The 26,745-nt window shown below is 49.5% G+C and overlaps 1 protein-coding gene across 4 annotated transcripts in view; it reads left to right on the forward strand.

The window, feature by feature from the left end:
* Positions 1-26,745, forward strand: part of TENM4 (teneurin transmembrane protein 4) — a gene marked incomplete at its 5' end in the record, with an annotated part of 383,392 nt that overhangs the window by 135,228 nt on the left and 221,419 nt on the right. For 3 of the 4 annotated variants that reach the window (XM_079707561.1, XM_079707563.1, XM_079707560.1), the window contains 3 exons: positions 13,946-14,201; positions 23,579-23,677; positions 24,926-25,161. In XM_079707561.1, the coding sequence (XP_079563687.1) occupies positions 13,946-14,201; positions 23,579-23,677; positions 24,926-25,161 (591 nt within the window). The remainder of the gene's footprint in view (positions 1-13,945; positions 14,202-23,578; positions 23,678-24,925; positions 25,162-26,745) is intronic. The other variant, XM_079707562.1, reaches the window with a different exon arrangement.

Consider the following 26,745-nt stretch of genomic DNA (forward strand, 5'->3'; position numbering starts at 1 on the left):
TCCTAGTGATATGACCTTGGGCAGGTTTCTGTAAATCAAGATGTCATATCTCATAAGTTTGCCCCAAATGCTGAGGCTGACATATCCCATTTGCAAAAGTCATAGGCAAAGGCAGAGCAGGCTGATGAGGCTCAGTTTCCTTGTCTGTAAAATGGGGAAATTAAGACCCACCTTTAGTGTTGTTCTGAAAATGAAATGAGGAAACCTTTCTGAGGGCCCAGCTTATAGTCATGTGTCAATAAATATTCATTCTACTCCCCACTGATAGGCTCCTGGTGCCCAGACCCAAAGACCCTGCATGGACAAGGGCTTCTTTCGTTTCATTCAGCAAACACTTACTGATACCTTAATAGCCTCTAGAGGGAAAACAGCTAAAAGTACGGTGAAGACCAAGCCCTGGGTGAAAAAGGTCAGATCTCTGCCCTTGCAGATTCCACAGCCCAAGGGGAATGTAACTCGATGGGATTCTAAGGAGCTGTGAGAGGAAATTCGTAGTTAACCTCAGCTGAGTCCTTCTGTTTGACAGTCCTGTGCTAAGGACCCAACATGCACTGTCCCACTAAACCTCTGAAACAAGATCAAGTAGCAGATGGTGCTATTATCCCCATTTTACAGATGGAGAAGTCAAGGCTTTCAGAGGTTAAAAACTCACCCAGAGCCAGCCATAAAGTTAGTAAGTGGGGGAACCTGGTTTCAAACTCAGTTCCCTCCGACTCAGTACTCACCCTCCTGGCCACAGTGGCATGAAACTGGGGTCCCAAGAAAGATTTGTAGCGCAGCCCAGTGTGTAAGTGGGGGAAGTGGGTTTGAACCCAAGGCAGCTTGAGCCTCAGCCGTGGCACTTAACCACACGCACTAATGCTCCGTGGGTTCTAGCAGCCTGTCGCTTCATCTAGTCATGTCAGTGTCTCTTCCAGGAGAAGACAGTTTCTTCAGAACTACTGATGGATCTAAAATGGAGGGAGGAATGTGAACATGATGGATGAAAATTCACCTCTCCATGTGCTGGTATTTAGCCTCCTGCAGGGCCCATGCAATGGGAGAGGGGCGGGCTTGGGGAGTACAGTAAGGAAAACCACCCAATAAACTACCTTGACCTTCAGTGCTGATGTCGATTTCAACAAAATAGATTCTTCCCTATGGGAGCCTTGAGATTCATGGTCTTGATTTCCTTTTCATGGCCTCTTCAACCATTGATAAAAAAAAATACAGAGTTTATGCCAGCCTCAGCGATCAGCTGTGTAACCTGTGCAGTTTGGAGAACATCAGGTCAAGTTTAAAGAGAAAGATCAGGGTGCCCAGAGGGCCCAAACTACCCCATGCCCCTTGGGAACCAGTGGCAGCACCCGGGTGAAAGAGCCCGCCAGGTACCCCAGAGAGAGGAGTCATGCTTCTAGCCTCACAGCCCGTGATGTATGAAGATAAGACCCCACGCTTGGAGCGTACCGTCTGGTAGAAGAGACAGTTCTGCAAACAAGTGATCATAACTCCAAGTGAGCCATGGGGGTTAGAAGTGCCCAGAAAAGGGGCTTTGAACCCAAACTGGCGGGGGCGGGGGTTGAGGGGGTGGTCATAAAAGGCTCCCTAGAGAAGGTAACTTCTAGTCTGAGTTAACCAGTAAAGAAGGAAAAAACACCTTCCGTGCAGAAGGAAACAGCATGTGCAAAGCCGTGAATGTGAGACAGGCAGTGAGCCGTTTCATGAGTGGTTTATAATTAGCCTGTTAACCTTGGCACCTTCTTAAAGAGGGGAGTAGGGAGCCATGGGTGCAGCCCTGGAGTGGTGGGTGGGCTCAGGTCAGATGGTGATGGTCTTGTCCTGTGGGCAGTGGGGAGCCATAGAAGGCTTTATGGCAGGGGAGTGACCTGGAGCAGGGGTGAGCCGGTGGGCTGAGACCCCAGTGTCATCTATGGCCCTGGTGTGGGTGTCCACTGATGAGCTGAGGTCGTGACAGTGGGAGTGGTGAGAATCCCAGAGATGTGGAGGGCAAAGCCAGAGTATGGCAATTATGGCTAAGTTGTTGAACCTGAAAAAGAGGGAGAAGGCAATGGTGATCCCCAGCTGCTTGCTTGGATGGATGGAGTGGGTGGTGTGGCAGCAGGTGGTAGTGCTGAGATCAGGAGCACAGGAGAGGGAGCCGACTGGAGAATGCTCCGTACGGATTTCATTTGAGCGGCAGAGGCTTGAAGTTCAGGGAGGAGATGGAGGCTAGTTATTTCAAACCACTCCATTGGCAGGAAGAAGGGTTTCCTGGAGCTGCGCTGCGAGTTCCTCCAGGTAACCTCCTGGGCTTGGCCCCGATTCTTCCTCCTAAAGCCCATGGAGTAGGTGTGCTGCTTCCTCCATCCTTTGGCTGTTTGAAGGCAGCAGTAGTGCTTTGCCCACCTCCTTCTTTCCAGAAAATTCCCCGAGAGGAACAAGGGAAGCCACGAGGAATCAGACTGTCAAAGGCTGGAAGGAACCTCAGGAGATCATCTATCAAATGAAGGAACCTCCTTTTTCAGACAGATTGAGGCCCAGGGAGGGGCAGGGAGTTTTCCAAAGCCACAGCGTGAGTTAATGATGCAGCGGGGAACAGTTCTTCAGTCTAGGACTCTCTACTGCACCACATAATTGGGTGTTTAATTTCCGAGCTATGAATTGTGTGGCCTAAGTGACGAGACTGGGAAAGCTAATCATAGGCATGTGGTGTATTTCAACTGGACTCCTCCTAGCCACACACTCTTTCTTTAATCCCTTTCCCTAACCTGTCTCCTCCCCAGGCTAACAGCATTGGTCCTCTGTTTATCCCCATAGGAACACAGTTTCTAAACCCCTCACCATCCAAGGAAGCCAGGGAAAGCACTGACTAGCTCCAGAGGCTGCAGGGGAGGATCGGTGTCTACAGCACTGGCATGACCCCCAATCCGGGTGCCCCTTCTCTGGCCCCACTCCAGCTGATCAGCACAGCCTGACCATCACCTCCCTCCTTCTTCGTGCTTTACCTCTATGAATGCAGCTCACTGCATTTCCATGAGCTTCCTAATCTGCTCCAGCACACGGCAGCCTCCTGTTGAACTGAATTCCACCTCCTACACTCTCTCTTACAAACACACACACACACACTCACACTCCTATTGATAGGTAAGGCTCCTTATTGATTTGGGACTTAACCTAACAGTTTATGGGTCAGACCATTTTTGAAAAGGGCAAGAAGGTAACAGTGGAACGAAAGAGAACTTAATGGACAAGCAGAAAGCTTTCCCAGGACAAGTTCTGCCCTAAGGTGGACACAGCTTTAAGCTGGGGGAAAGCCATGTACCCAGGAAAGATCCCCTGTGGTTGTAGCCGACCTTTTCTGATCGGTCTGTTCAGATTTTACAGGCAGGGACTTCGACTAATCCATCTCTGGGTCTCCAGTATCAAGCCCAGGGCTTATATAGAGTGACCTTTGTGAAAGGAAGGAAAACGGAAGCAGGAAGAGAGGGAGGGGGGAAAGAAAGGCCACGTTTCTCTTCCTTCCAGTCCATCTTTCTGCCTTCTTTGGTGCCCAGTCACACAGCACAATCCAATCCGCCAATTTGCTGTGCACATCTTTAGCAAGCAGATGTTCATTAACAGATATCCCAGGTCCATCTGCCAAGAATGATTCAGCCTTGATTTTAGAATTAGAGGGGACTCCCACCACCTCCTCCTCCTGTTTGTCAGTTGGGGAAACTGGAGCTCAGATAGGTTAAGTGCCTTGCCTAAGGTCACACAGCAATTAGCAGCTGATAGGGGCAAGCACAAGAATGAGGTTTGGGCAAATGTATACTGGGAGAGAGTTCTTCCAGGTTCAGATGGTGGCCCTGCCAAGTTGTTCATTCGCACGCTTAGAACAGATAGCTTTTGATGCCCTTGGCTTAGTTTCTAAATTACCATGACTCTGGAAATAGCAGTGCTGATTATACCTCTCCCTGACAGAGACGCCTGACACTGCTCTTTCCTCAACTGTCTAGTGAAAGCAGCAGGGTGTCCCTCACACACACCCCACTCTAGGAGAGCATTCGTTGCTGGATGAGGAATCCTGAGTGCATTTTAATGAAGCATGGACGTTCTGGTTAACTTCTGTGACTACTCTAACATTTGGCTTTAAAAGGCTGGAAGTTGGGGTGTGCCCTCTGAACACCCTTAAAGCTGCCCCTCTGGCTCCAGGTCCTTGCAGGTGGGCTCTAGCCTCTCCCTCTGCTCCCCTCACAGCTCTCCGCTCTGAGTGCCCAGGTCTCCACACCATCCTGCTGCCTTAGGGGCCTGCATGTCTCGGCCTGTGGGCCTTTGCTGGTGCCACCTCCCTGCCAAGAATGCCTGCTCCCTCCCCTTTATAGACCTTCACCCTGTCTCTACCTCAGTATCCAGTTCAAGGTCTTGCTCTTCCTAGAAGCTTCCCCAGACCACTCTAACTGTAACCCATTATAGCCTTGTGGGATGAGGCTACTGCCTGAGGCACTGCCCTGAAGCAGGGCCTCAGAGGATGGGGCCGGGGGGGAGGGGACCTCAACCTCTTCCCCCTTCCTCCTTCCAGTGTCCTGCTGGGCTAACAATTAGCCAAACCTATCTGGAAGCCAGGGGGCAAGGGAGCACAGGTGATGACAGCCCTCAGCAGTCACCTCCTGTGACAGAGAGGGAGTGAAACTGGGGATGGGGGTGGAAGCAAACAGGGAATAAAATCTTGTATTATTAGCTATTTACCCATCCTAGACTAATTAGGACTAGACTAACCGCTGACTGGATGGCATGCCCTTTAGGATCACCTTTAAGATTGCCGGTTCCTGTGCATGGCGTGCAGCTGTCTTCCCCGGCCCCCTCCTGCCTGCCAGACACCAGGTGTGCTCTCCAGTCATTGGAAAAACCGAAAAACAGCCCCTTCCGCATTTCCAGACGGCCCTATTTGGAAAACCACTGCACTATACAGTGGGGCTTTTGCATTAGTTTAAGGCATTGTCCCTTCATTGCTGTTTCTCACATACAAGCCCTTTAACAGTCTGAATTCACTCAACGTGCTGCCCTAAGTGAACGAGGGAGCAGAAACAGCCACGCTCTGACCTCAGGGTGCTCTTTTTCACTCCCCATCAGGAGCACTGGGAGAGTAGCCTCAGGAAGCTCCAGGCTGCTGCCCCAGCCCGTGTGGGCCCTCCCTGTTTAGAGTCCCTGCACACGGGCCATGACACAGAACAAACAGCACAGCGGTGAAAGTGAACAGAAAGCATGTGTTCAGGGAGAGAACGAATGGGCAGAGAAAACAGCACACAAATGCAGCCCCTGGCCTCGTGCTCGGACCCGTGGCTCCCATTCGGACGCCACCGTTTTTATTCCTTCTGAGCCAATAAGAATAACGCCGATAATTCTGTCTCTTACACAGGACCCCACAGCTTGCGAGGTGCTTTCATAGACATTTGACGAGAAACCAAAACTCAGGTTCAGTAAATTGTCCGAGATTGTATAGCTTGAAGGAGGCAGAGCAGAGGCTGGAAATCAAGCCATCAGATCCCGGCTGCCGACGGTGGTGACAGAGAGCTTTCTGGCCTCTCTCAATTGGTCGAGGAGGCCAGGGTTCATTAGCTGAGCTCTCAACACCACTACCGCACCATCCCGAGCTAGTCGTAGTCGATGGCATTTTAATGGAAGCCAACTCTTTCTCTTGGCATTCTCAGGCAGCTGGAGTTTTTCTGTGTTATGATAATTAAATACCACCATCTTTCATATCTGACAATCTTTAGGGCCCGATTAATGACTGCAGCACACGCTGGGGTCGTCGTTAACTCTGCAGCCAGGAGACCTTTCGGCGCCTGGCGGCCGTTTCACAGGGTTGGAGGTGGACGCCCAGCCTGGCACCCTTTCTCAGAGCCAGTGCCGGCCTAGATCGCAGAGCCGTCGACACATTCAGATTCTTTACCTGAGCCAAAGCTCTGGAAGTTTATGTCTTTTTCTCATGAATGTGCTCTTATAAAAGGGTAACGACGCGCTCCACTGGAGTCTCACTAGCAGTCAAACATCCCACAGGCAGTCTGGGTCCTGCCTGAAGCCTGCCCCCGCCTGGTTCATCCTCCACATGGCTGCCAGGAATCTGCCTCAAACACTGGTGTGATCATGGCCCTCCCGCCTCAAAGCCCATCAGAGCGCCCTCCCACCCTCCCGGTAAAGGCCAAGTTCTTTTGTTTGGCATCTCCAGGTGACCACCACCCAGACTTGCTCCCAGTGTCTCTGCCTGGCCTCCTGCCACTGCCCCTCACAGCCATCCCACACTAGTTAGAGAAATGCCCAAGCCGGCCTCACGTTCACTGTCTGCTTCTCTCTCTGTCAACTCTGGACCTCCACACATGCATCATCCAATGCCTAGAATAGCCTTTAGACACAGGGCACATGTCACTTGCCATGAACCCTGCCCCGACCCTGACAGTCAAGCTGGCAGCCCTCACTGTGCTCCACTGAGCTCCAGCAGGGCTGCAGTGTAAGGCTAACGAGGATTCTAGGAGCCAACGCTTGTGGACCGCTCGCCATGTGATGGGCATCAGTGTGGGCACTTGCCCTGTGTCCACTCCCTCCGTGTACGTAAAGCAGGGTGGTTAAGAGTGTGGGCTCTGAGGCCAGATGCTTGAGTTCAGATTCTGGCTCCATCACCCAGTGGTTTAGGAATCTTGGGCAAAGTTCCTAGCCTTTCTGTACATTAGTTTCCTCATCTATAAATTGGGGAGTAATAATAGTACCTTCTTTATAGGGGTGTTATAAGGATTAAATAAATAAAGCATTCGGAACCAGTCACATAGGAGTACTCAATAAATGTTAACTATTATCATCTCATCATAATTACTATCTTGTGTAGTATCTATTGGTGTGCCTGTTATTTTTACTAAATTGTGAGCAGCTCAGAGACCATATTTCTTTCATCTCTAGATCTCTGTATATTCATTTGATGATAGCCCTTCCTCCTCCTCTTCCTTTTATTGCATTACTACTATATACTTATTTTATAGGTGAGGAATTAGAGGCTCAGAGAACTTGAGTGACTCGCCTCAAATCATGTAGCTTGTCAGAGACAGAGCCAAAGTTGAACCTAGGTCTGGGAGGCTCCTGTGCTCCGCTCTGGTACTCCTTTTACATCTGTCCCCCAAACACCAGCTATTTGTCAAGGCTGGGGCTCATCCTCATCTTAAAACTCCTCAAGTCCCTGCACACAACACAGGGCTATTCTATTGCTGACTAATTGAACAACCTCAGGGGCCCTCTCCTTAGGGTACACCCTGAACGCAGGACAGAGCAGCACCCTGGTTTGCTCTGAGATGCTTACCTAATGCAGAAAGGGGCCCTGCTCTTTGAGGACTTGGAGACCCCGTGTGTCCAGTTTAGTTCTGCGTGTCAGGCTGCAGCCATTCTCATTGCTTCTGATCTGCATGTCAAGCTACAAGCACCTTCCCAAGACCGGGGCTCCTGAAAACCAGTGGGGTTGTCCAGAGTGGGATTCACCTGTAAAAGAAGAGGACCACATTTCTGCCAGGCATGTTCCTGCTCTTGCTCTCTCAAGGTTTTTTGCTTTGGCACCCCTATTGTAAATGCTGTAGAGTAATCGTCATGGTGACAATTTAGCACTTTACACCTTATCCATTCAGCATGGCTTTACCATAACCGTGGAATTAATAGTTACTTTTTTTTTTTTTGCATTACTGTATTTCAGGCACTGTGCTAAGAACCTTATATATATATATATATATATATATATATATGATCTCATTTACTTCTCATAATGGCCCTATAAGATGGGCGTTACCTCCATTTAATGATAAGAAAACTGAAGCTCCAGAGAAGTTAAGTATCTTGATCAAGGTCACACAGCTTATAAGTGGCAAAGCCAAACCTTGAACCCAGGCCTGTCTGATATCAAAGCCTAGTCTCCTTCTATCACCTACTGCTCTGCCCAGCACACTGAAGAAGCCTCACTATGATCCCGGTTCAGGGAGATGCAGCCCAGAGGCATTTGGTATTCAGGATTTTTGTGCATATAAAATGAAAAACGTCTGAGGTGTTGGAGGGAACCAGCAACTGTAAATATATGTGAGAACTGGTAGGAAGCAAAAAACCTTCCTGGAAAACCGGGCTTGCAAAACTCAGATAAGCAAGTGGCCTTTACTGACAGAGGTGTGCAACTTAACAGTAAAAATGACTCATATCTGGGCTTGATTCAGAGAGATACTCGGTGGCTGTATCTGCGAAAAGAGGGTATAAATTGGAATTACACCACAGCTTTGCAAATGTACCAGTGCTTACTCCCAGGTAGCAGAAGAGAAGCCATTGCTTGTGCAGACAAGAGGTCCACCTACCTGATTTGTTCTCCCTTCCCTGCCCCCCACATTCCATAAATATTTACTGGTGATTTGGGGTCAATGGCACAAGGGCCCTTCCCCTCAGGGCACAGTAGGGGCCTACTCTGTATTTGGCACTTGAGCAAAGGATATCCTCCAGAAAGTGGTGACGCAGGAATGTGTGCACCCTTCACAGGTGCACAGACCAAGGACCAGGAAGGTGACGTGAATTATTGGAGGCCACCCAGCCAGTGAGTAGGAACCACAAGAGAGTTCTTCTCTCTCTTAGGCCCTCACTGTCTCATTCACCACTGTATTCCCAACACCCAGCTTACAGGTCCTGGCACAGAAAGGGGATTCAGTACATGCTGAATGAGTGAATTGGTTCTGAATTCCCTCTAAAGATGAGAGTATAAATTGGGGAGGATAAGGGGAGAAAAGAATGCCTCTCCTCTCTGTCTTCCCTCCTGGCCATAGGAGCAGAAAGGAGTCTCCATTCAGACCAGAGAAAACATTTGCTCCTTGGGAAGGCCATGTCTTTTTTGGGGTTGTGAGTGCACTCCCATTGCTGAGCCCCCAAACACAGAGCCTTTCCCTGGGAAACCTGGGAGACGTCAGAATCCCCTTTTCTAGTGTTCTCAGAATGGAAGGGAAATAGAGAGCCCAGCTGAAGCATCTGGGACTCTGGTTCCAGGCACGTAAGTAAAGGGCTGTATGGACCCATGGCCTAGAGAGCCCAGGTGGCCTGCTGTCATTTTTGGCATACAGATATCCTCCCTACCGGCTTTACCCTCCTGCACATATCGCCCAGACCACTCACAAGAGCCACTTGCTCAATAAACCTACATCGAGCATCTGCTTCATTCTAGGACCTGTGGTCAACAGCACAGAGGGAACAGGGATTTTTATACCTACTAGAGAAGGCAAGGTGGGGACATAAGTATGCATGCTCTGGGGGAGACAGAAAAGGTGAGCAGTCTAGGTTACCTGCTGTGTTAGCATTCAATGGAGGAAAAGAGAACTTTGGGGAGGTTAGATCAAGGAAGGCTTTTCGAAAGGGGTGACAATTGAGCTGAGCTTCAGAAAATAGAACGGATTTGGACCAGGACATTCCTTATCCCCATAGGAGAATTTCCTTTTAGACACTTAAAATCTCATCATTTCAGGACTCTTGGCGGTGCTTCTATCACGCCAGAGTCGGACATCCTACTTAGTCACAAAGCAAGTGTCTGTAGGCTTGCAGGCCAGCCTGTCCTGACCTAGGCCTCAGATGCTTGCTCTCTCCACTGAGGGTCTTTTTCTTGCCTTTGGCCATGGACTGAGACGGTCAAGCAGGTATCTGTGTTTTATGCAAAGGCACCATGGTTTGGTAGACAGAATTCAGGCTGTGGATTAGTAAGGACCACTCACTAGTTTTGTAAGCCTCAGCTTCCTCGTCTGTAAAATGGAAATGATAATCATATTGCCCTCTAGGAGCTGCTGTGAGCATTAGAAAGGTTCAGGCTGTGAAAGTACACTTCGTATGTGCTCAAATACCTGGCAGCAACTATTAATATCAATTAGGTAAAATGCCACGGGAAGGTTGACTCCTAGTGATACGCCAGGGGCAAGGACTAGGTCACCCTTCTCTGCTGGCCTCCTGATAACCACTGGACAGTAGTGCCCTGGACTGAAAGGCCAGGGGTGGGGAGGGACCCTCAGTCAACCCAGGAGGCCGCTTCTGCTTCTGGCTTCTTTTCCAGGCTCCACATGTCTCCATTAAAGTGCTGCCTGAGGACAGGTGGACCAAACAAATGACCCTGCATATTCTCGCTTTCTCCCTGGTCCAAGGCTGTCTGTCCTCTGCCTGTTCTACTGGCTCCCAGGTTCTCTCCCTTCCCATCAAGGGGCATCTCTGTTGGCAAATCTTCTGGTCCAGGACCACAGCATGGTACATCTTCAGAGGGTACCATTCATATTCTGTGGCCTTCCTGGAGACCGTCTTCATTGGAGTTGCAATGTTAGCCACTCTGTGGCCCAACAGATCTCTTGGCCTCCGAGAGACAGGTGTGGAGGGTACAGGGAGGGAGCTGATGAGAGATGAGGCTGGAAAGACAGGCGTGGATCAAATTCTAAAGGGCTTGGTAGATCCCATGCGGGCTTTATCCTGAAAATGGTTTATAGGAAGGAAGTGATCTGCTCACATGGGTTTCTGCTTCTTTTTCCCTTCTATTGCTACCCAGCCCCACTCCCACCAGATTTGCTTTATAACTCGTTGGCATAAAAGACTGGGTTACATAAAAAGCAGAGAGTGACGCAACTTCCACCAAAAGTAGCCGTAACACTGAGTGCTTCACACTTGATTGTGCTTGATGGTTTCCAGAAGGCTGTCTGCTGAGCCAAGGAAGAGCACAGCCTTTGGAATATCGTACCTGTCTTGGTTTGGATCCCATATTCACTGACTCTCAGTCCTCTCTGTGAAATACAGGGTTCTCGAGAGGAACAAGTGATGTGGAATGCTTTGTAAACTGTGAACTTGAGAGATGTTTCCTTCCCATTGATTGCCTCATTTGATATCACTGTAGCTCTGTGGTTCCCTTAATAAACTCTTTCCCCCATTTTACAGATGATAAAACTAAGGCTCAGAGAGGTAACGTGACATGTGCATGGTTGTCTTAGTCTTGGGCCTTTTTTTCTTTTTCTTTTTTTAAAAATTTTTATTGGAGTATAGTTGATTTACAATGTTGTGTTAGTTTCAGGTATACAGCAAAGTCAATCAGTTATACCTATACATATATCCACTCTGTTTTAGATTCTTTTCCCATATAGGTCATTACAGAGTACTGAGTAGAGTTCCCTGTGCTATACAGTAGGTCCTTATTAGTTATCTATTTTATATATAGTAGTGTGTATGTGTCAATCTCAAATGTAAATTGGCACAACCATTATGGAGAACAGTATGAAGGTTCCTTAAAAAACTAAGTATAGAACTACCATATGATCCAGCAATTCCACTCCTGGGCATATATCCATAGAAAACCATAATTAGAAAAGATACATGCACGCCAGTGTTCATTGCAGCAGTACTTACAATAGCCAAGACATGGAAGCAGCCTAAATGTCCATCAACAGAGGAATGGATAAAGAAGATGTGGTGCAATATACAGTGGAATACTACGCAGCCATAAAAAGTCTTAGACCTTTTGAAACCGAGGCAGTGTCCCTGATGATCTCTGAATCACCTTCAAGGCTAGTCTTCCCTTTTCTTGAAGAATAGTGCAAATTCAGAGCCAATTAGCTTTATTGTCCTGTCCTGTAGACTCTAAGTTTGACAGCTGTCCTTCATTCTGTCTCCATCTTCTTCAGTTCAGATTGGCAGTGTTCCTTCTGGGGTGGCTGACTAGGTCCATGGTTCACACCCATAGACATCTTCTTATCAAATGGTCAGTCAGCCTCACCCATGGTATTCTCTTCCATACATACTTTCTCATTTTTTGCAATATGTGCAGGCTGAGAATTTTTCATATCTTTAAGTTATGGTTTCTTTTTGCTTAACTGTTCTTTCTTCAATTCATTTCTCTTTTCTCTCATTTTACTCGAAGCTGCCAGGAGGAACCAAGCTACTCTTCCCACACTTGACTTCAAAATCTCCTCGGAGAAATATCTAATTTCATCACTTACAACTTCTACCTTCCACAAAACACTAGAACACGAACACAGTTCAGCCAAGTTCTTTGCCACCATAGAACAAGGATCGCCTTCCCTCCATTGTTCCAATAACATGCTCCTCATTTCTGAGATCTCATCAGAATTGCCTTTAATGTCCATATTTCTATCACTAGTCTGTACATATTTATGTATTCTCTAAGAAGATAGAAGCTTTCTCTACACTTTTTTTTTTCTCCTGAGTGCTCACCAGAATCACATTTAACAGTCCCTCAACAGACCAACATAGTCTTTTTTTAGCTTGTACCTCAAAACTCTTGCAGTCTCTACCCATTATCCAGTTCCAAAGATGCTTCCACATTTTTAGATATTTGTTCCAGCATCATTACACTTTTGGTTACCAATTTCTGTCTTAGTCAGCTTGGGCTGCTAAAGCAAAGTACCATAGACTGGGTCGCTTAAACCACAGACATTTATTTTATTTCTCACAGTTCCAGAGGTTGGGAAGTCCAAGATCAAGGTATGGGCAGATTTAGCATCTGGTGAGAGGCCTCTTCCTAGTTTGCAGATGGCCACCTTCTTGCCATATCCTCACATGGTGCAGAGAGAAAGCTAGCTCTCTGGTTTCTTCTTATAAGCACACTCAACCCTCATGTCCTCATCTAAATCAGATTACCTCCCCAAAACCCCATCTGCAAATACCATCACATTGGGGGTAGGGCTTCCACTTATGAATTTTGGAGGGACATAAACATACAGTCCATGACAATGGCCATGTGGTTAATAAGTGGCAAAATCTAGAACAGAATTCAGTTTCCTGACCTTCTCCACCCTTATAATATCCTTAGCTTCCAAAGCTAGGCTTTTTGTGAGCATAGCTTAGGAGGATGGTACTTAAGATTTACTTCCAGGACTTGCCTCTAGCGGCATCACTAGAAACTTTCTTTGTAAATATCGTCCACTTAGCCATATGCCCCTGGGCACTTTACTTACCTGCTCTGAGTCTAAGTTTTTCACCTATAAATTTGGTTATAATACCTATTGCTCCAAGTACTTGAAAGGAGTAAATAAAATATAAATATTTATATATAAATAAAATATATACATATAAATATATTTAATATATATAAATAAAATATGTATCTTAATTCTCTCACCTGTAAAATGGAGATACAGACAGTACCTGCTTTGTAGTGGGTCGTGAGGATGAGCTGAATTAACACAGGTAGAGGGCTCGGAATAGTGCCTGGCACATAGTAAGGGCTCAAGAGATGTTAGTGGTGGTTTTTAATCCCCCCCAGACAGCAGCGTGGCTCATTCCCTTTAGTCAAAAGTCACCTGAGGCCATCACTGTCTGTGTGACCTAAAGTTTCACCACTGCCTCCAAATACACAGGCCACAGCGCCCTTCATGGCTTTACGTGTTCTCAGATTTATCACCATCTCAGTAAACTATGTATTAACTTATCTTGTTTTTTTCACTTGCTATGTACCATTGTGTGTAATTGGTGATGCTCACATTTTAGCACACGTCTGAATCACCTGGAGAGTTTGTGGAATCAGATTAATGCACCCCACCCAAGAATTCATGGTTCAGTAACTCTGGGGCAGGGCCCAAAAATTTTCATTTCGAAACAATTCCCAGGTGATGTTGAAGTTACTGATTCTAGCCATACCCTAAAAGTACCAAAGAAACAGCGGGAAGCTGATGACATGGGAGGCTAGTCTTTTTTTTTTTTTTTTTTAATCTTGTTTATTATCTCTCTTACGAAAATGTCAGCTCAGTGGGGACAGGAGCTTTGTCTGCTTTGCTCCTTGATGTATCTCAGCACCTAGAAGAGCAGGTGCTCAATAAGTGCCTGTCGGGTACCTGTGTATTGACCGCATGACCGTGTCCGGTTTGCCAGTGCCTGCGGCTGGCCCGGCTGCTGCCGCGCGGTCCCCGTGGGGCCGTCCCCGCCCCGCTGACTGCGCGTGTTTGTGCCCTAGATCTCCCGGGCGGCCTGCAGAACCACCCTCGGCTCCGGACACCGCCGCTGCCGCTCTCGCACGCCCACACCCCTAACCAGCACCACGCGGCCTCCGTTAGCTCCCTGAACCGGGGCAACTTCACTCCGAGGAGCAACCCAAGCCCGGCCCCCACGGATCACTCGCTCTCCGGAGAGCCCGCGTCCGGGGGCGCGCAGGAGCCGGCCCACGCCCAGGACAACTGGCTGCTCAACAGCAACATCCCGCTGGAGACCAGGTGCGGAGCACGGGACGGCTGGGCTGAGACCCTCGGGCTCTGGAGGGGCCCCGCTGTGTGCCCACCACCTGGCCCGGCCCAGGCGGCTGGCGTCTGGGCCACAGCATAGGGATACGAGAAGGGCGGTGGGATGATGTAGGGGAGAGACAGCTGGGGCTTGGGAATCAAGCAACCCTGACGTTCAGGGCGAACCTGCTGCTTACTGAAGGTATGACCTTGGTCAATGTGCTGACCCCCTTTGTGCCTCACTTTAATACCCCACGGGGATGCTGCTCACTGGAGAAGGCTGTTGTAACAGTAGATCAGAGCTGATGTGTGTGAGCAGGGCTGGCATGTGGCAGAGAGCAGGCTCCCAGGGTTTGATTTGGGCCCACACCTCTGCCTTTCCTTACCGTGACTTGGTCACCCTCCACCTGGCATGGACTTGCCTGGCCTGCGGTGGGTGCACGGTGACTGCCATCTCCCCTCACCTCCTCTCCTCCTCTCCTTCTGGCCTAGCCCCTCTATACCCAAAGCCCTAATAATCCCTAACATTGATACATTTGAGTTTTGGTTACAAGGGCTTTCATATGTGGGATATGATAGAATCCTCACAACTTTAGGCAATAGGTATTACTATTGTGATCCCATTTAAGAGACTTGGAAGCTGAGACTCAAAAAGGGTAGGCAGTCTGTGCACAGCTGAGATTTGAACCCAGGTGGCCCAGCTTCCGGGTGCAGTGCTGTCTCCCTACACCACCAACCGTCTTCTCCTGGCCTGGACCCTCTGCCTCTCCCTTCTGCCAGCCTCCTCGAATGCTTCTTTCAGCTCAGGGATTTCAGTCAGCCTCTGTTCATAGCCTTCTTCCTTCCCTTTGCTAAGCCACTATTTTTCCCAAACAGAAGGGATTTTTTTTAAGGTTATAAAAACCGTACAAACCCACTGGAGAAAACGCAGAAAGATATAAAGACGAAAGTTAGATGTACCCATAATCCTACCACTCTGAGATAAGTGCTCTTGGCTTTGGGGGACATAGCCTTTTCCTATTTTCTCTAAACTGAGGATGAAGTGTCCCAGGCTGGACATTTGGAAGCTCTTTCTTAAAGAGAAAGTTCTCAAAGTAGTGGGAAACAAAGATTTTCTCAAACTCCTGTTCCTTATCTGAGAAGAGGACAAAAGTCATACCACATTTGAGGAAGTGCAATTAATCTATACGTGGAAGGCGTACCCATCTGACTCTGCCTGGCACATGACGGTGATATTCCCACACTGAGCTAGTGGGTCCAGTGAGAGGAAATCAACATCCTTTTGTGCCATTTGACTCCTGTAGAATCATTTTTCCAAAAGCAAATTTCTCACAGATGTGGCCCAAACTGCCCCCAGTCTCTTAATTAATATGTTTCTGTTGACAGTCTTTAAAATCATGTGTGACTTTTTCCTGCGTGCCTCCTTTGCTCTCTTCACGGACAGAGTCAGATAATTGCATGTCTTCCTACCCAGAGTAGCTTAATTAGATCTCCATTATTTCCAAAGTGCTTATTGAATGACAGCACATGGTTGGTTGAAAGAAGCCAGCAAGAAATCGATGGTTCTGATTCCCTGCATGGAGCATGGCAGCTACTCCCTCTGCTTAGATGTTCATTTTTCTCACATAGGATCAAAATAGGTGGTTCTCGTCCTGGGATGGAGCGACCCTTCTGTGGCCTCCCAGTCTCCCGAGATGCTGAGCCAAGGAGATGCGGCTGACTTTCCTTGTTGTCGGCCACTGTGCTTTTTCTGTGTGCTGTTTTCTTCTTCCCCTGCTGCTAGAAAGGGTATTCTGGGGCTTGGGGAAAAAAAAAAAAAAGTAGGTGGTTCTCCAAGTTTTTCAAGGGAAAGGAAGATAGAGGACCAGCAGCAGGGACATTCTCCTGATGGTTAGCTTGAGACATGAAGGTGGTCCCAGCTTATTAAGTCTCTTGCCTCGTTAGCCAGTGCCCACGTGCCTATCTGACCCTCTCTCCTCCCACATCCATTGCTCAAACCACATGGAACTTTGTTTTCTTTTTTCTTATACTTTATCATTCAACTAATGTTCTGTAGAGCAGTTAGGAAATGGAAATAAGCAAGAAAAGAAAGTCAGCCATATCTACCACCAAATGGTAATCATTGTTAACATGTTGGCGTATACTCATGTTTATATAACATTTTCTTGCTTTTCTAAATCCATTCACATATATAACATAATTATGTAAATTTAATATTCAGTATATGTGTGTATATGTGAGTGTACATATATGTGTATTTATCAGTATTCCATCAAATCCCCAGGCCTTTCATGCCCCTGTGCTTTTGCACATACTCTTTGCACAACTCTCTGCCAGAGTCACCTTCCTCCTCACTTCCTGGTCTAGCAAAGTCCTTGAAGACCCAGATGAAATGTTTGAGGAAGGTTTCCGCTGTGACCTCAGAGTTCTGTGCATCTAAAGATAGCCTACAACTGGGCTTCCCTGGTGGCGCAGTGGTTGAGAGTCCGCCTGCCGATGCAGGGGACACGGGTTCATGCCCCGATCCGGGAAGATCCCACATGCCGCGGAGCAGCTGGGCCTGTGAGCCATGGCCGCTGAGCCTGCGCGTCCGGAGCCTGTGCTCCGCAGCGGGAGAGGCCGCAGCGGTGAGAGGCCCGCGTACGGCAAAAAAAAAAAAAAAAAAGCCTAAAACTGGGAGAGGTGCCTAAAACAGTGGATAACACAATCAGAATTCTAGATCTTCATACCAACTGGTTGACAGCACAAAACTAATAAGGTATAGTTTAAGAGGGATCAGTGTCAAGTATGGCAGGTAGAATCAAAAGTAATTGTGATCAACTTGGTGAGATGGGAAGGATGTGGGCTTTAGATCAGATGGATGTGGATTCCTACCTTGGCTTTAGTGCTTACTAGCTGGATAGCCTCCTTAACGTCTCTGAACCTTGATGTCCCCATCTGTAAATTGGGTTAAGAATTCATGCCTCTTGGGTTGGGAGTAAATGAAATATATGAGAAACACACAGCACAGTGCCTGGCATTAAAATACATGCTATAAAAGCCATTTCCATTTTTGCCGTATATATCTGCTCCCCATATGAACCCTGTGAAGAAAAAAGTCATTCAAAAATATTTATTAAGCTCCTACTCACCAGAAGAATTGAGAGGAAATCACAGGTTCTATCTCTTGTCTACTTGGAAGAAGTGAGTTTGGCCCTGATGTTCTGAGGGCATCAGTGATGGTCCACTCACTGTAGCGAGTTGTTCAAAGCACAGATTTCAGGGTCAGACACACCCTATGCTCAGACCACCCCCCAGTCCAGTGCTCACTAGCTGTGGACCTAGACCTTATAAGTTTTCATCTCTAAAAGGGAGAAAATATTAGCAAATTCCTGTTCTGATGATCTATTGCCACATAACAAACTACCCAAAACTTAGTGGTTTAAAAAACACCAGGTAATTGTGCTTCATAGTGTGAATCAGCAGTTCAGGAAGAGCTCAGCTGGGCTGGTCTTCTGCTCCACGTGGGATAGACTGGGGTCAATCAGTGGTATTTGTCTGTTGGCTGGGCTGGTCTGAAGGATCCAAGATGGCTTCACTCACATGCCTGACACCTTGGGGGAGACAGCTGGAAAGCTGGGCTCGGTAGGGCCCCTCTCCTTCTGATGTGGTCTCGGGGTCTCTCCACATGGCCTTCCCTGCAGGGAACTGTACTTTGTCCTCAGCAGCTCAAGGCTCCACTGCACTGAGACAAGAAGTCGTTGATCCTCCTAAACGGCTTGGCCTGGAACTGGCACGGTGTGACTTTTGCCATATTCTGTTGGTCAAAGCAGTCACAGGCCAGCCAGCTTCAAGGGAGGGACAGTAGACCCCACTTCTCAGAGGAAGAAGTGCCAAGAATTTTCATCCACCTTGAATCTACCATACTGCCTCATAAGGATGTTGGAGCAATTACATAAAATAATGCCTGCAAATGTCTTAGCACACAGTAAGCGCTCAACTGCTTGTCATGTAGTACTTGTTGTCCAGTAAATATTCACGCAATGCCTACTGTGTGCCTGAGACATTTAAGAGAATAGACTCTTGCAGTAGGATAGAGATAAGCACAGGAAATGTGTTTTAATTTGTCTCGGGATCCCCAGCACACAACACAGCCTTGCCACGTGCTGGGGGCTTGACAGATATTAACACACAGGTGAAATGAATGAGAGAATGAATGATGGAACAAATGAATGGATACATATACTCACCTGAGACTTGAGTGGGCACAGAGAAGACTTCCCAACGGACCTGGTGCTGTGTGACTGTGTCGAAAAGCAGGATTCCCCAGCGAGAGGCAGGAAGGAAAGGAGGGCCTGGAGAGGCGCAGCCTGAGCAAAGCCCTAGAAGCCCCAGAGAGCAGGGCCTGTTTGAGACCGTTGTCCTAAACAGCTTTGCCAAGTGCCACCAGCACGGGGGGCCTCCTGATGCCAGGGAAACAGCCACAGACCCTTCCCTAATTGTCACACTGAGTTTCTGTTGAGAGTCTAAAGTAAATAGCTGAGCAAATACCATAACAGCTGGTAGAATGACCAGGGGGGAATTCAGTTGCATGCTGGCAGGAAAAGGAAGGCTAGCAGAAGGACAGAGGAGAGAGAGGCCTTGGTTAACCCACTCCTTTCTCTGCCCCCGCTGTGCCTCTGGCACTCCCCCAGGGTGACTGAGTCCCCCAAGGAGGAGATCGAGTCTACCTGTGCTCCCCAGAGCTGGGGTGTGATATTGCTTTAAGCCCTGCAGGTGCATCTGTGGCCCATTCTGGTGGGAGCTATGTGTTCAGGGTCCCCTAAAACCTGATCCACTTCTTTCACACTCTGCAGCATTAGACACGTAATTGATTCCACAGGGACTGCCTGATTAATAAACCATCAGGCTCCTGTCGGATGAAGGGGAAGCTGGAGCAGAAGGCTGCCAGACCTCAGCTCTAACTCATGTGATCTCAGGCCTGGTTTGGGAAGCTGGGGACCACTTTGTGGTCATACTCAGTTTGGGAAACAGCCCTGCCCACCCTCAGGGATGGGAGACTATCCCGTGGTCTCCAGCCCTGATGCGCTTCCCAGAATGGCACACAGTGTCTGCTGGTGCGCCAGGCCAGCCCCTGAGCATCGCAGGGAACTGGGAAGGACAGTCGTCCCTGTCATTGGTGATTCCGTCACAGACATGCATAAGATACAGCCACTGCCACATAAGAAGCTGGAGGTCTAGGGAGGAAGACAGACCCATAAGTGAATGAATGGAGGCAGGGCTGTCTGGATGATGCTCTGAGAGGAGAGGAGAGGGTGTGGCTCCCTCGGCTTGGAAGCCTCAAATAACAATCATAACAAACACTCAGAGAGCCCTTACTGGGTGCTCTGATGAGCTCCCAACCACAGAAGCTCATTAGAGACTCAGGGCCCAGGGTTTTTACTGGGGGCTGGTCACATGGACATCACCTGTCTGGCAAGTACCCAAAATCCAGACTCCCAGAAGGAAAACAGGTGTTCAGCATAAACCATATTGTTTGTACAAATAAAACTCAGTGAGTCAGCCCCTCTTATCAGTTGATGGTGGGAACCCTCCTGAACCCTAAGTTCCCAGATACCAGCCAAGGGCCAACCTTATAAGCAGGCCTTTCGAAGGATAGCAGTCAGGACTGCTATCTTAACTCTTCTGCACAGAAAGGTAGTCTTATTATCCTCCTCACTTTATTATTATTATTTTTTTTTTGTGGTATGCGGGCCTTTCACTGTTGTGGCTTCTCCCGTTGCGGACCACAGGTTCCGGACACACAGGCCCAGCGGCCATGGCTCACGGGCCCAGTCGCTCCGCGGCATGTGGGATCCTCCCAGACCGGAGGCACGAACCCGTGTCCCCTGCATCGGCAGGCAAACTCCCAACCACTGCGCCACCAGGGAAGCCCCCTCCTCACTTTAGAGGTGAAGAATCTGAAGGACAGAAAACTTAAGTAACTTGCCTAAGGAGCCACAGCCAGTAAATGGCAGGGCCAAGAGCCATACCCAGGCCGGCTGACTCTAGAGCTTATGCCCCTAACCACTGTCCAGTGCTGCCTTCCTGGTTATTAAAGGTAGCATCTTGGGGCATGCATTAGTAGAATCTGCAGGGAGAAAGGAATTCTGAGATGAGGGACAGTTGTGCAAAGGCCAGGAGGGAGCTTGGCCTTTTGGAGAGAGAGTCAAGAGTTTGGTGAAGTGGGAGCTGCAGGGGCTTCCCAGTGGAGATGACAGTAAACGGGGGTCACTCGTGGAGGACCTTGAGTTCCATGAACAGGAGGTTTCACTTTTCCCTGTGGGCATGGGGGCTGGGGGTGGTAGAAGTAGGGGTGAGTAGCTGCCAACATCTTGCAAATCGAGAGTGACATCATGAGATTGGCAGGGAAGACCTGGTTCATTTTTGTTTCTTTGTTCATCCATTTGTTCACATGCCAGCTCCATAACTAACTCTAAGTGTGGTCTTGGCCAAGTCTCTTAACACCCTGCACACCTTGGCAGGGGTGGGGGTCTGCAGAGTGTGGGGTGTGACCCCTGCCTGTCCTGCTCTACCGGGTGGCTGTCCCAGGGCTTAGGGGGTGGAAACATGGTCCAGGACAGTGGGCTCATGGTGAGAAGCTGGGCTGTTGAACAGGGCAGTCCCAGAAGAACTACTGGCCACTGCAGCTTCCCAGCCACTTCCTTCCCCAAAGCCGTGCGTTTTGTGCTTGGGAGGCAAGCTCAACCGGCCCTGGGTCAGAGAGATGGAACCCTGCTTCAGGCAGCTCAGGGACTGGTCCAGGGCCCCCCCTCAGGCTTAGAGGGGAGCCAGTCCCCTCCCCTCTCTAAGAAGAGCTTTAAGAGCAGTCTAGCACTACACTGCAGGTCCTTCTCCAAGCCAGCAGCAACTCTTTGCTTACAGGCAGCTTGGGGCTGTGAGGCCGGAGAGATCTGAGTTTGAGTCCCATCTCTAGCTTTCCACTGCCGTGATCTTAGGCTGTCACTTAACCTATCTGGACCTCAGTTTCCATATCTGAAAAATGAGTTAACAACACCCACCAACGTGAGGTCGGATGAATCCAGTGGCCCTACCTGAGCTCCCAGCAGCAGTGGCTGGAGACCCTGCAGGACTGTGACCCAAGGAGGGCTCAGCAGCTCAGGGTCCCCATCAGGAAATCCTCATCACTTCTGTGTTTCAGAAGAACCAGAAACCCAGAGCGTTGGCGGCAGAGATAGACAGGAAATTTAGTAGGGAGCCTTGAACTGGGAGTCCGGACACCCGGGGTTTTGTTCCAGCTCTGCCACTGACTTGCTGTGGAGCAGGACACATGTCTGTCTGGGTCTTGGTTTTCTCAGCAGTCAAATGAGACCTAATAATTTGACCCAGAACTCAGTTTTGAAAGTACAGAATGAGGCTTACTATTTCAAGGCAGTAATAACATCCCTGCCGACCCCGGGGCCTGTGTACCTCCCACTGTGTCACAAGACCTCCCATCAGGAGGCCATCTGTCTGGGGGCAGAAATGGGGCTACTCTGAGGGACGCCCCTGCAGGAACTCCCAGCCTCTGTGGGATGCCCCGGGGTAGTGAATGCTATCAGAACCTCCTGCCACCCAGGCTGCTGGACCCAGACTGCTTCAGGATCCTCTCAAAGGGAAGGTCCCCACCACCACAGCGGTACTCAGAGGCCCGGCTGCAAAACAGTGTTGGCTGTACCCAGGAGTGCCCACGAAATGGTGCTCTGAGGTAGTACTTACAACCCCTCACGTTGGTCTGTGAGGCCGGCCAGGGGCAAAGCCACAGGCTAGGCAGCGACCCAGGATTACAGGCAGGGAGGGCCTGAGCTCTGGCGTCAGACAGACTCAGGCTGCTGTCAAGCTCTGCAGCTTGTTTACTGTACAGTAGGATCTTAGGAGTGTTACTTCTCCGAGCCTTGCCGTGCCAGCCCGCAAAACAGAGATGATGACAGAGACTTTGTAGGTTGTTGTGAAGAGGAAGATTTACACTGGATCATAGTTGCAGAGTTCTAGACAGTGAAAAGCATATGGTGGATGTAGGGTAGGTAGTCGCTATTATAGTTAGCATTAGTACTTCTGTAATCTTTGTTTAGCCCTTGAAAAGCTTCCAACATTCCTCAGTTGGTCCTATAGCAACCTGTGAGCTTAGTATTATTAGCCCCATTTTACAGATGTAAAAAGTAGTATAAGATTAGAAGAGGTTAAAGTGTTCACACAGAGTCACACAGCACAGAAGTGGCAGAAAAGGGACTTGAATTTAGGTTTTCCGGTTCTCACGACCTGGTCAAAGTCAGAAGGATGCTCCCTGGCAGGGCTGGGCGTGAAAGGTAGCTTTCTGCAGTCAGTCCTTCCCTTGGGCACACACAGCAGGCTGCATCCACCACCGGCTTCTTCGAAATGATTCAAGGGAGGTGGCAGAAATGTCAGAAAACAGGATCCCATGCACTCATGTGTGAGTGACGCCACTTAGCAGGCACGGTTGAGACTAAAATAGCTAGTGTGTCTACCTGCATTCTGGGTCCCGAAATGCTGCACTGCCCTCAGTGCATGTGGAGGGACAAAAGAGCCTCCCCCTCTGTCTCTGTGGGGTGCCATCCTCACCAATCAGTCATCACCCAGGTCCCTGCACTGCCAAAGGACCCTGACACTCCAGTATCATCACAGCTTGGGGACTTGTGAGAAATGCAGGTCCCCAGGCCCCCAACACCTACTGACCCCGAATTTCTGGGGCTGGGTCTCAGCAAAGCACAGCTCTCCAGAGGATTCCGGTGCTTACGCAAGTTTGAAAACCACAGCTTTAGAAGCAAATGGCCCAAAATGCTTGTCTGTCTTTTTCCTTTGGACAAGCCAAGTATGCATCGCTGGCTGTTGTCAAAGCAGATGTAGGCAGGGTGAAGTAGAGGAGAAAGCGCAGGCTTTGGAACCAGATAAACTTGGGCTCAAATTCCTGCTTTGAACCTTGCTAGCTGGTAGCCTTGGCTAGTCCTGGGACCTCTCCACATCTCCATTTCCTCGTCTGTAAAACGGGGATGACACTGCCTTGCTTGCACTGCCTCTTTTGAAGACTTGAGATAAATGGATATAACATGCCTAGCTCAGCACCTGAGCCATAGTCAGTCTTCACCAGTCAGATCTGTGATTTGATGCACACAACTGGCAGACATACAGGTTTGGATGGAGAGTGCTCCCTCCAGATGCCCCGGGCCAGGCAGACCCTGGGCACTTGTGGCTTGCACACAGACCCATTGCCTGGAAACTGCATCCTGCTGGTCTCACGCACAGCTGCACCCATCAGCCACTTTGTGTGTTTCTCTACTCTCCCCCTTCATTGATGCATGACTCATTGCTTCATTCGTGTCTCCATGTGTGCATAGAAACCTAGGCAAGCAGCCATTCCTAGGGACATTGCAGGACAACCTCATTGAGATGGACATTCTCAGCGCCTCCCGCCATGATGGGTCTTACAGTGATGGGTAGGTGACATCCCCATGCTCCTCCTCTCTGTGTGTGCTCTCCCTGTGGCTCCTGCACTTGCATGCAGACTCTGAGACCTTTCCCTGGGATCTCCTGGGGGAAGTGATGAGGCCATGTTGCATGTCCATCCCCAAGTCCATGTTCAACTTGCAAGAGTTTATCCTTGGCATACACTGTCCCCCAGCATATTAACAGCAGTCCTGTTAATATGACGCTCCTGGCATCTCACTGGCTGCCTCTGCCATTCTGAAAGCCATCTCATGTAGCAACTTTTATGCAGCACAGGCCCTGTATTGTGTGTATGCTGGCTCTGAGTATGTATTCTGTGGCCTGAGTCATCTTGCACCCCAGCAGGGTACAAGATTCCTCTAAGTATTACCTTTGACCCTGAGACTTCAGGGGCATGCAGTGCAACCAGTGCACCCCGTTTCCCAGGCTGTGTCCCAGTCCTCTCATGGCCATGGTTAAAGCCAAGCTGTGGAGGATTTCCTGGCACTTAGTTTGGCCACAACCATGTGCTTTGACCTTGCCGTGTGGCCCTCAAGACTGTAGCCAGGCTGCAGTTGCCCATCTGTTCCCTCCCATGGGTTTTACCAGGGGCTTGGAAGGCAGCAGACTGGCTTTTGAGGAGAGTGCTTAGAAGGCATTTGCTGTCATTGGCTGTGTAACAGCCACTAGGGGACTCTTGACCATGGCAGAGCTTAGTGGTGGTTTCTTGGTTACCACTCCTACCAAAACCCCCTTTAAAACGATTGGTATTTTATTCCTCCACCACGGTACAAAGTCAAAGGACGTATTGGAGGGAGACGGAAATTTTTCGGTATCATAATCTCCAGGGGGCAGAACAGGATTTTAGACACTTTCCAAGTTACTGCAATAATTTTAGGAAACATCTAGTTTATTCCCCAAGAAACAGCATCCCAGCCCCATCCCTTCCCAGGAAAAGGATCTCAACACTCAGCCTTCTGTCCAGTTGGTAGCACCTTCCGCCTTGGCTTACGTGGGTTCCCCATGGGCAGGGCTGTCCCATCCGTGTTTCGTGGAAACATGTCTTCTTGTGCCCTGTTTCGTGGTCTGGTACATGATTCTCTGTTTTTCTGTCCCTCCGTCTCCTCCGTGGTGATTCTCTCTCTCTCTCCCCAGGCTCCTCTGCATGCTTCTTCTACTGCTGCCTGCATCCTCAGGTCAGTGTGGGCTCCTGGTGAGTCGTCAGCCCCTGACGCCCTCTGGCTTCTCTCCATCCACAGGCACTTCCTCTTCAAGCCGGGAGGCACCTCCCCGCTCTTCTGCACCACGTCGCCGGGGTACCCTCTGACGTCCAGCACCGTGTACTCACCTCCGCCCCGACCCCTGCCCCGTAGCACCTTCTCCCGACCGGCCTTCAACCTCAAGAAGCCCTCCAAGTACTGTAACTGGAAGTGCGCGGCCCTGAGCGCCATTGCCATCTCAGCCACGCTGGTCATCCTGCTGGCGTACTTTGTGGGTAAGCACCTCCCTCACCCCAGCTTCCCTTGGGTCCCCTTCGGCCCAGAGGGCAGTGATCGAGACACCTGTGGGCATGAAGGCGCCCTGCCAGCACGGCAGTCAGAGCTTGCGGGGTGAGCGGCGCAGCCCTGGATCACTGGCCTGGCCTGCACCCGCCCCCTCCCCGCGCCCTGACTATCCAGGTCAGCTCTCAGGGCCCTCTCGTGCTCCTGCACGTGTACCAGGGAGGAAGCTCTGTGTCGGCTCTCTCGTGTGGTGGAGGCCTGGCATCAGGCAAAAGCACTCACCAAGACTGGCTTTTGACCTGGTCATCTGTGACGTGAGTGTCGTAGATGGGAGTCACTAGAAATGAAATGACAAGTTGGGCAGCTGAACAGGAGGCTGGCCTCTCCTGTTGGTGCCACGGCAAGGAGCAGGAAGGAGGCAGGGCGCCCTGGGGTTGGAGGGAAACTGCCAGAGATCAGAGTGCGTGACCTCAAGCCAGATGGCATGTCTGAAGGTGGTGGCCGGGCAGGGCCATGTGGGGGGAGCCAAGGTCGAGTGTCAGAAAGGGTCCCAGGGAGCGGTTAGAGCTGCCTGAGCGAGCGCAGAGACCCGGGGCAGCACTGACTGGCCTTCCTACCAGACCCCAGGGCACGTCCGTGATGTAAGAAACTCCTCCGGACCCACTGCCCCGCTTGCGATGCCTCCCACTGTGTGCTCTTTTGACTTATTTGCAGCACAGTCTGGTTTCCTGCTTCAGACCCCTGTGTTTGGTCTTTGGTCTGCTCCCAGGAAAGCTATTAATCTGAAGAGATCTTGGGATGTTGTGCAGAGTCCGCTGCCTCTATGAAAATCAGCCTCTTAGTAAAGGCATCCAGCGGGGTGGGCTTAACCCTCTGTCCTTTCCAGGCTTCAAATTCTATAATTCTAAGATTTAAGGTAGGTCAGACCAGCTTGAGAAGGCCTCGAACCCACACTAAGGCATTCTGAGATAATTCTGTCAGCAAAGGGAACCTTTTAGTGTAAGCCCAATAAATAGAAATGGAACTAGCTGGCAGAAACCAAAGGAAGACCGAGGGCTGCCCATTGTGCAAAAGAACTTAGCGGCAAGCAAAGTCATTGTGGATGGAAAAGAACTGTCTTGAGAGGTCTGGCTCCCACTTGTTCGGGATGGGGAGAAGGGGTTCAAGCGTGGTTGGGGGTTTGGGTGATGTAAGCTGTAAGGTTACTTCCCTTTCAAGATCTTTGAATTAAGTAAAAACAAGTAATCAGGAAAACGATAGCCCTGCAAACAAGGAGGTCTCCTTAAACATCTCGAGGTACAATAAGCCTCATCTGGTATCCGGGGTCTCTTTTCCCCCTGTGAAGATTAGCTTACAGAATTTCACGGCATCAGGGTCAGGTTGGCATACGTGTTTATCTATTCTTCTGTCTGATCGGTTAGCTGTTGCCACCTAGAAAGCTGTGTTGAGAAGGATCCCAAGGCTATATTCAGACTCGATGGAAAAGAGTCTCTGTGATTGATTACTGATGTCTGCTGTGGTCACAGGAATGGAGAATATGGATGACATACCACGTATTTGCCATCCCTGCCCTGGGT

The sequence above is a fragment of the Hyperoodon ampullatus genome (genome assembly GCF_949752795.1).
Source record: "Hyperoodon ampullatus genome assembly, chromosome: 7".
NCBI classification, from domain to species: Eukaryota; Metazoa; Chordata; class Mammalia; order Artiodactyla; family Ziphiidae; genus Hyperoodon; species Hyperoodon ampullatus.